Below are 10768 nucleotides of genomic sequence, written 5' to 3' on the forward strand. Positions count from 1 at the left end.
ATTACTTGTTTGTCAACTAGACAATGTATCTGCTATATCTGTTCTGCTTTCTCACAGGGAAAAGATCAAAATTCAGGAAATGTGACTTTTCAATGGTAATATATGAGCGTGAAGATGGTTTGCCCAAAGTGACTGTCTACAATCTTTCGGCTGCTGGAAAAGTGACAGAATGACTTCAAGATGGTCCAGTCATTGAATTTATAGATTAAATATATGGCATGGATTCTATAGACTTACAGTATAATTATCACATATTAAGGTCTTTGTCATTCCTTTTCACTGGAGTATGTCTATAAAAATTGAAGGGTCTTCCCCAGCAAAATTTGGAGACTCAGAACCAGAATCCTGTAAATTGCCGAATTTCTCAGTCAGGAACAACACCTCCATCATGTTCTAATGTGCATGAGAAAACCTCAAAGAAGGGGGTTGGAAGTTGTGAGGAAACGTATTGCATCATGCTTGTCAGAACTTGCATCTATGCGTGAATCATCAGGGTTCCTTGTCAGTAATGCATATGGGTCATCTCAAATGGATGTTGAAAATAGAACAACAACATCTGGTGGTCAGCCTGTTGGTTTTGATGCTAACTTAAATACTAAATTATCAGCTCTCACACCTCCACGTGCTATAAATATTCTCAGCTGGAAAAAGGCTCTTGAGTACTTTGAAAGGCTACTACAAGATCTAGATGTAATATGTTCTTTCTCTTTAGATCCACATAGTGAAGATGTTCTTCGATTTGTGGTCCAATTCCAAAAGTCTCAGCCTGATTTGGTTGCAAGAGCTCATCTACAGCTTCTGCTGGTTCATGATGGGAAGCTATATGGGCAAGATCCTTTCCATGAAGTGATCTCTCGGGCTACAGCATTGCCTCACATAACGAGGAGTATAGAGTTGCAAAAGCATGAATTTGTACAACGTTTGGGACAGCTGCTAGTCAGCTTGCTCAAGATTCTTTGCACAAATGTTGCATGGCAAAGGCGTAAGCTTGGAAAGATCTTGCAAGATTGGAGTATCTTTTTGGGACAGCTGGAGAGGAGTGCTTCAAGAGAATCTGGAGATACTTTAAATGCGCCAATTGATGAAAATTCATGCATGGACCTAGCATCAAGTCTTGCTAATTGGACTAAAGAACATATTTACTGGATTGCTACCCGTTTCCTTATGCTTGGATTTGAGCTGGAACTCTATTCTCCTAGTGAATATTGCATGGTTTATTGGCATCTTTACATTATATTCATCAAACTGATGAAGAAAGTTCAACTCAGAATATCTCAAAACACTGATGCATGTGAGTGTTGTCTGTATTAAGTATTTATTTAAAATTTTCTTTCACCACCCTGTACCTACCCTGATGCAGTTATTGTTTTAAACATGCATGGACTTCTTGTGCTGATTGTTCCCATTATCTGTATTTTTTTTTCATTTATGCAACTTATGTTAAGCTCTGGAGGCCATGCCTTGCAACAAACATGAGCCTTTTGTGTTAGTTGTAAGTTTTTTTTTTTTTTTTTTTTTGATCTATCTTGTTGCTTTCCAACAACATGATTTTCATCCCTTTATATTATGAGCTAAGATCAAATGAAATTGTTGGATTTTATGGTTGATCACTTTTAGCCAACGATGGATGTTTAGGTTTGAATCCGAGATGGGTCTATCCCCAGATTAACCAGTAGAAAGAAAAGGTAAATGATTGAAGTCATGGGTTTGGCTGATATGTGCATAAGGATATAAATTTTTTATGTTTTGCTAACAATTTTGTTTTTTTTTCATTACATCTGCATGTTGTGGGGACTTTTTTTTGAACCATATTTTTTGAGAATTTTATTAGCATGGATGTACCAGCTGCATTTGGTTTATATGGTTCACCTGCTTTGGTGCATACATGATGTTTGGATATTAAAGTTTCTCTGTCATAGCTGGAATCTTTTGGGTTTGAATCTAACATTGAGTTGTCTCCCAGATTGACCGTTAAAAAGGAAAAACAAGAATGAAGCCATGCATGTATTTGAAAATTATGTTAAGTATATGCATTTTTTGTTTTTTATATTGATTGCTAAATATTCTTTTTTTTGCATCAGCCTGAGAAGACTCATTACCTCTATTTAAGTTGGTTTTGAGCTTTTTAGTTGATCTTTTCTCCTGAGGCATATTCTCTTAAGAACTCTAATGATAAGAAACTTGAACTGTTGTCATTACCTATTTGTTTTCTATTCATGAAGAGTAATGTGACTGTATAGGATTGTTTTTGTAAAGAGAGTAGAACCACCAAACGAGAGCAAATGTCCACCAAAGTATCCAAATGGATAAACACAAACACCTGTATCTGTCACTTTACCTTACCTGCATTATGTTCACTTCTTCATATGCATGTACTATTGTATCTGTTGCCTTTACAACTGCCTTTTACACTCCCAGCATCCATCCCACTAAAACCTATGAATCCAATTCATTGACCTCATTCAACTCAGAAAATCCCCCACTTACATGTAGGCTAGTAAACCTACCAGCAAGAAGATGTTATTTTTCATCCCTTTCAGGCAAAGGTAATGAGAATGTTGTCAGCCAAATTACCTAGGAGGAGACGGTTGAAAGACATACGATTGCCTCATTAACAAATTTCATAGGAATGAGGCTCTCTGTTGCAATTAGTGGATGCAATGGATATTGTGGGATCTGACCTTTCAAGAATTCTAATGCTAAAGGATGCAAAGATTGAGGGAGTCTAAGATCGTTGTCTGTTTGATGTGAATGAGAGCGGATCATCAAGAATTTGAATAGGAACTATAAAGACACTTGTTAGCTTGGGACTTCTAGGTAACTCAACTTATGCTTTCAATACACCATAGGATGATTCCCCTCCTTGTATATATTCTTTTGTTTATGCTAATTCATGTCTTGCAGGAAATATATGGAGATCATCATTTGTTTTCTAGAATTTAAGATTCTTATAAATTCTAGATTCCATATTTAGATATCAAATTACATCTCTAGTCTTAGATTTAGAATGAATGAGCATTATACATATCATGAACTGCTTATTTTTCATATCACTTTATCTTTTATTTCAAAAATTTCACGAATAGAAACACGAATAGCACGTGCACCATTCTAATAAAAGGTGACTAAATCCTAAGTTGATGATTTACATCAATGGCCATAGTCAGGATGTGAACAAAACTTAGGATTTTCATCTTTTATGGAATAATACTGTATCCACACTGGACCCTTTTCAAAAATTGTCATATTTTTCCTTAAATATTTTCTTCTTTTATCAGAGTTTAACTTAAAATTAACTCAAAATATATATCAATGGTCATAGTCAGAATATATTGAGAGTTAACTTCATTTTAAACTCTATAAAAGCACCAAAATATGTCTTATTCTTCACCTGAATTTAAAAATAAATTATTATATAATACATTCAATGACCATAGTCAAGGATGTATTATATTTTCAATCTTATTTTAAATTCATTTAAAGAATAAGATATGATTTTCAAATTCAATTTCAAATTCTTTAAATCTATTCATTATTTAGGATAGAACAACATCATATTTTCAAGATTCTTTCTCCAAAATCCAAGTGATCTCAAATATCTTTCTTCAATCTCTATTTTAATTCATTCTTCTATCTTATTTTAAAGATTTAAATTTCGATTTCAATGTCCAATTTGACTTTGAAATTTCAAAATTCAATGTTATATTCATTCCTAAATTCAAGTCCAATTTCAAAGTTCAATTAAACTTTGAAATCTCTGATTCATATTCAAATTCAAAACCAAGTTTATCTTTTTATCTTCAAATTCAAAATCAAAGTTTGAGATTGATTCTTAATCTCAAAGCTTGCCCCTTCCTAAATTTTAAATTTAATCTGGGTTTTCAAAACCCAGATCCATCTTCAAAAGTCCCATTTGCACTTTCAAAATCCAAATCCAAAGTTAGATCCAAATTACACTTTGGATCTCAGACTTCAGATCCAAATTTCATTTAGGATCCATAATTCAATTCCATCTTGAATCTCAGACTTCAGATCCAAATTTCATTTAGGATCCAGAATTCAATTCCATCTTGAATCTCAGACTTCATATCCAAATTTCATTTAGGATCCAGAATTCAATTTCATCTTGGACCTCAGATTTCAAATCCAAATTCCATTTTAGGATCTAGAATTCAATTCCATCTTGGATTTTAGATTTCAGATACAAATTCCATTCCAAATTTCGGATCCAATTCCATCTTGGATCTCAGATTTCAGATTCATATTCCATTTTAGGATTCAGACTGTGGATTCAAATTCTATCCTGATTTTCGGATTTCAAATCCAATTCCACTTTCAAATCCCATATGGACTTCTTAAATCTATTTCTATTTTTAAATTCCATTTGGATTGCTCAAGTCCAAATTCCATCCTGATTTCCAACCTTAAATCTAGAATTCAATTCCACTTTAAATATTCATTTCCTCTTTTAAATCCAGATTCAAAGTCCAATTTTTTACTTTGAAACTTCCTTTCTTTTCTTTTATCCCAGCTTCAAAATCATTTTTTTCAAAGTCCGATTTATCTTCCCAAAACTCTGATTATTTGAAAGACTTAGAACTTTAAGTCTCAAAATTCTAAGGTAGAAATCATCTCTTCACTCTATTTCATCTAAAAAACACTTGGGGATTTCCAAAACATTTTTCAAAAAGAGCATACATCCTCGCATTGCACAAGCATGATTCTTTGTGCATTTAGATTTAGAATAGATTCTTAGATAATCTTTTAGCAAAGCAAAAGGCATGAATTTGACCCTTGGTTCGATTACCTCTGGTAAAGGAGCCAGGAACGGTCGAACCTCGTACCGACGAGCGAATCCCGTCTCCCGATTTTTCCTGCAAATATTTCAAAACGGAGGCGAGTTATTTTCTTAAATATCTTCAAAATTAAGGTCAAGTGAGACCTTCAAAGAAGATTTCCTCTCTCTCTTTCTTTTCTTTTCTCTTCTCTCTTCTTTTCTGTCTTTTATTTTCTTCCTTCAAAAAGGAGATAAATAGAGGTTGGAAAGTTAAAGGAGAAGGAAGAGAGAGAAAGCATAAGAGAGGAAAAATTTTGCAATGATCACACAGACCTGGGGTGCCAAAGTGCAGTCTGAACCCACTTGGTTAGACTGAGACAAAGACCGAGGGAGAGACGATGGGTTTGGGCTATGTGCGAGCCCAAACCATCACACAACTCACCAACAAGGAAAGGGGGCAAGGTCACTGCCGGCCCTTTCACCAAGAGTGGGTGTTGCAACTGAGCAGACCACACCCATCCCCAAAACGCCAAATGAAGAGAACGAGAATCCAACTTCTAAAATGATGAAAGGGAAAAAGATGCTTATTCCAAAAATCGTAAATCAAGCATGCAATAAGAGTTATTGTACATCTAATCCACTGAATGAAAAACCTATATGCATGTAAACACCCCAATTTTTTCAAAAGTTTGTAAATATTCCCTTTTTGCCCTTTATCTTCATTTTCGGGTAATTGAGTCACTTTTAAATATAAATCCCATTTTATTTCTCAAGTTTTCTGAAATTAAATTCATTTTGTATATCTGACTCAATTTCGGATCTGGATCCAGTTAAAAGATCCAAATCTGAGCTTCGTTGTCCAATATTTAAAATCAAATTCTCGAAATTTCCAAACCAACTTTTTGAAAAGCTCAGACAGTTCGTCCGGTATCCGTTTGGATCCATTGTGTTGTATTCCTCAAATTCAAGGTTTAAAACTCAAATATTTTCTCAAAACTCGGGTCTAAACCCATTTTCTTCCAAAATTGCTCAGAAAACCTTCCCTGTGTAAATCTTTTTGAAACTTTTGCAAAATTATTTTTAAAATCCTTAGTTTTTAGAATTTCATATTAAAATTCAAGAAAAGAACAAAAAAATAAAAAATAATGAAAGAAAATTACAAAAAAAAAGAAATGGTTTTTAAGAGAAACCCGTTTTTGAAAAATCTTTTTATAGAAGACCTCTTTTTGGAAAATGTAAAACCCTTGCAAAACTAAATAGTCAAGTTAGGGTTTTGAGGGGGGACCCTTTCAAGTTTTCTCTATGGCCGACTCCCTCAGCCGCCTTCTCCCTTTCTCACTCTCGAACCCCCATGGCCAACCCCACCGATGGACCTTCCTCTCTTCGCCACCCTTCGATCCTCCATGGCCATCTTCCACCTTCGATCTCCACCGGCCCCTTCCCGAACCTTCGTCCCCCTCCTTAAGAAGGGCACGATGAGAAAACCCTAACCACCGCGTTTCACCCCCGCACCCCTCTTCTTCCAAGCAGCAGACCCGTTTTAACCCCTCCATTTTACACTCTTCTCCTGGCTTCTTTTCCGATTTCTCGATCGATTGAAGAGAACTCTGCACGGAGCCAAGCAAGCCTGGTGCTCTCCTCTGATCGGCTGAAGGAATCATCCATCTTCAATCTTCCCCTTTTGACCATTTTCCACGCCTCTGTTTCTCCCTCTTCCCCTCTTTGCGTTTACTTTCTTCCTCTTCCCAGTTCTTTTCCTCCTTTCTTTTCAACTTAGTTGCTTACTTCCGATTGATAGAAGGAGTATCACATTATACTTGCATACGAGGCATCGACACTCCTTCCTTGATTAATGAATCAACGAAATCAGGTGAAAAACTTCTTTTCTTTGTCAAATTTCTATTCACAACCTTCCTTGCTGATTTCCTTTTTTATTTTTTTTTTCTATTATTTACTTTGAGCATAACTCGTAAGATCGGCCTGCATATAGTAGTGCCGATCTACGTTTTGCAACATTAACGGAATAATCCCATTCCGACAAATTCCTTCCCTCTCTTGCAATTTAGTCTTAATTTATTTTCAGTTACCTTTGTTTTACGCTCTTCGTTTTTTCTTTTCCTTTTTTTTATTTTTATTTTTGTATGTTCGTCTCATTCACTATATTGCTTCGTTACATTACTTTCTGTTGCATCTCATTTTGGAGAAATAATTGCTTATTGCAAAACAGGAAAAGTTGCCTGGAAATGCTTTGATTAAGCCCTCTTTGTAATTAGGCCTACTATCATTTTTTTTTTATCATACAACAACCTCGTTTTGTCCTCATCTTTATAAATAGCAGTTCTACAATCTCTCGGTCCCCTTTTCCACTATTAATTTTCATAACATAGTTACATCCAACGCTTGTAATTGAAGCTAACCTCATCCCTTTGCATTAGTTTATCTCTGCATTTATTCTCTTAATATCGGCATGTTTTAATGGGATATCATCCTGTATCATTGATTCAACCAAGTGCGTTGCTGAATCATCCTTGTTTTATATCCCTCATTTGTGTATGTTATATACCATTATAACAGGTGGTTTTACTCTGTATCATAGCATATCTGATTTTTTTTTTCTTCTGCTTTTCTGTTCATCTTCACCATAGCACGCAAAAGAGCGTGGGTCTCTCTTGGATTTGCTAAAAGGGCTAAAACAACAGATTTTGACCTACCGTGCATCACTTGTGGCACGCCACTTCCTCTCTACAGTCCAGCACATTATCCTTGCACTACCTGCACTGCATCCCACAACACTGCCATGTAGTTGTAGTATTATATTTTTGCACACTATATGATTTTCCCTTTGTACAAATATTATCTGATATGGTTGCACCCTCATTATAATTAGTATCCCATTCGTCATACACTTATATGACTTGATTGACAGCTGCTGCTTTGGAGATACTTACATCCGACATAGGGTGTACATATAAATATACAATCCCTTATGTTCCTGTGTGTGCGCTATTGCTTTAATGCGGGCATATGTTCCGATCATTCCGATAGTGATATTTTTTTCCCACAAGTATGGTTGTTCAGCAGCATCAGCAAGTCTATAAAGTATGGTTCTTTTGTTGGGTGCATGAATGGTGCTTCCTTACATCACTGGCGAATAGTTGTTCTAATGGAAATCTGGAGTTGTATAAAATGCTTGGCAACTCATGTTCTTACCCTTTCACCTACCGAGTTGCTGCGTCTTCCCGAGGAGCTTATCAATATGTTCAGAACTCATGATGGACCAGTTGGTCTGATGACACTGGAAATGGATAGTTATTATGGGAAGTTCACTTGCCAACTTTGCTGCAAATTCACATAAGGGTCAAAAATCCCTAACCCAGCTTCACTGGGAACTGACTCATAGAGGGAGTTGTCTTGTGTGATTTAACGTGTTGTGCCATCTGTATCTTTTAATGACTTTGTATATTTGTCAGAACACTAATCCTATCCTTTGTATTACAGGCTTCACTCTCCAGTCTACTGCAACTACGAAGTCCTTCATCCTGTATGATTTCTTTTTTTTTTTTTTTACTATTTTTTTTTTATTGTTGGTTGGCATTACTGTTCAATTCCTCTAGTCATCGATATAGCATAGAAGTTACTTCCCTCATCCGCGACAAGATATGCTCTTAACAATCCCGGGATCTATAAAACTTAGCATGATAACATTAATGTTACTAAATTTACAGTAGTTTGATTCTTATGCAATTGGAATTTCTTTGCATAAAACCCAGCATATTAATGCTCATGTTATCTGTATTTTACAGCAGCTTAATCTTTCTTTTCATACAGTTTGGATTTCCCCAACAGTTGGCATTAATGCTGGTTTTGATTTTAGCAGCTCGATGTCCATTGCAAGACTGGATATATATAAGTATATACAGTAATTTTATCTTTATTTGTGGGTGTTGGTTTTGGTCATAACAGAGTATATAACTGTCTGATATTAGCTTATGAGCTTATTTTGATCATAATAGAATACATATATGACTGGACACAACTGATTTCTTTTTGGGTTTACCTGCTTCATATCATAACTCAGTAGTGTTGATTTCATTCAGAGACACTAGATTGATTCAGCATCACATTTTCATTGTTTAAATGGTCCCCCCTGTATGGTGAAAGCATGTTACTAATAAATTATACATTGAGTCATGAAATAGAGGTCAAGTCACACCCCTGTCATTGGTCGTTTGCTGTTAATAACATCCCTTTCTGCATAAACCAGTTTGCACTTGCAGGAATTAATGCACAGGAATAATAATTTTTTCGGTTTCTTTCACTACCAAGAGCAAATTGAGGATTGTTTGAGTTACAAGAACTGAGTCTCATTGGCTATTTCACATTTCCATGGGTCGTCTTATCATCTTAAACACTCATCGTGCATAACATTTGCCGCAACATGTCACCAGTCCAACCCCGGTTCCATCCTCATCATCTCCTGCATGATCCTATAACTCCACTCTAACCCATCGTAACCCCTTTGTTTTTTTTGTTTTTTTTTATTAACATTGCATCTATTCGTTGCTCAAACAACTTCATACCTTCACTTGTATACAGATTTCTGTTGTCATTGTCACCTGCACCCAGCTCACTGTTTGCTATCATATGTTAACTTATCACCATCTTCTTCCAACCTTTGTTGCACAATTACCTTCCAGCATTATAGACCCATGTAGTATCTACTCACAGCCATACCCTCCCTCCTAAACTCAGATTTATGCATCAAAGCTCTGCCCATGGTGAAGGGCTGGCTTACTTTCCTGGCAATGCTATCTTCAGTCTAATTTGGCTCAATTAGAATTTCTCTATGATGGGTTTGCCTTGATATGTACAGTTGTTGTTGCGATGGAGTTTCAACACTCTTTCCTATATATCTCAGTGTCATACACTGTCTTTTCGTCTTTCAATTCACCTCTTCTCATGTAATCATCACCATTTCACATTCATTTACTGTAATTTTACCATTTCACCCAGCATATGTCATTTAGCCTACCATATAACAACATTATACCTATTCCATCTAATCACTTGTAGCTGTTTTAGCCCCATATGGCATCCATACCACTTCCCCTGTCACCTACATATTTCATCATGCTTATCACAGCATCATTTTCACAACTACCTGCTGGAATCCTGCATGCACTACACTATTATTCACCACACTTCCACAACCATCCTGTATCATTTCCTTACTAACAGACTTGCATTCTTACATCCATTCACATTATACATCTCCTGTACAGAGCATAACACTCGCTCAGTATATATGCACTTCATTGCCATTCCAACACTATACCTACAATAGTGTTTTATCATCACTATCCCTTTAGCCTTGTTACATTAACATACCTACATTCCCTGCAGCCACATCTTCACATCCATTTGGCTGTACTTACTTACCTCATTCACCATCTAGTGACAGTCATCATATCTCAATCCTGTACATATAATTTCCTCTACTTCACTCATGCATTACCTATAAGTTTCAGCATCTAGTTAGGTTAGGCATTGCTGCAAAAACCAGTCTCCATGCAGCAGAACACTATCCTTCCCCGTCGCCATTACCATAGCATATATCCTCATCATTTCAACAACATCCATGTTGCCTACACATCACGTGTAATACATATATATATGATTATACATATATGTATACATACATGTAATAGATATGCATGTATATATGAATATAAAAATATATATATATATATATACCATTTCCCATCTTTTTCACCATGTATATCTTGGTACATGAGCACTTTGCCATTGACATCTATAGGATATGTGACATTTTCTTCTCTTTATACTAACCCTTTGCTTTGCAGGGAATAAGTAGAAAGTATCATTATCTGGAGTTACATTTTCAATTTTAAATATTGTAATAAGTTAGGCCTTAAATGATAATTTACATTTCTTGTTTTAGATAGAATGAATGAGCATTGTAAGTATCAT

At 35.7% G+C, this 10768-nt stretch overlaps 1 protein-coding gene across 1 annotated transcript; it reads left to right on the top strand.

Annotated features, from left to right (window-relative positions):
* The first annotated feature begins 402 nt into the window (after positions 1 to 402).
* On the top strand, positions 403 to 1311 carry LOC149829929 (uncharacterized). The gene has a single exon (XM_090015340.1). It carries the CDS (start codon positions 403 to 405, stop codon positions 1309 to 1311), a length of 909 nt encoding a protein of 302 aa, XP_089871466.1.
* Positions 1312 to 10768: the final 9457 nt, after the last annotated feature.

The sequence above is a fragment of the Nuphar pumila genome, chromosome 8, assembly GCF_984573655.1.
Source record: "Nuphar pumila chromosome 8, dmNupPumi1.hap1.1, whole genome shotgun sequence".
Taxonomy (NCBI): domain Eukaryota; kingdom Viridiplantae; phylum Streptophyta; class Magnoliopsida; order Nymphaeales; family Nymphaeaceae; genus Nuphar; species Nuphar pumila.

Coding starts and splice junctions, on each gene's coding strand:
- LOC149829929 (XM_090015340.1), top strand. CDS start 403: ATGAGAAAACCTCAAAGAAGGGGGTTGGAAGTTGTGAGGAAACGTATT.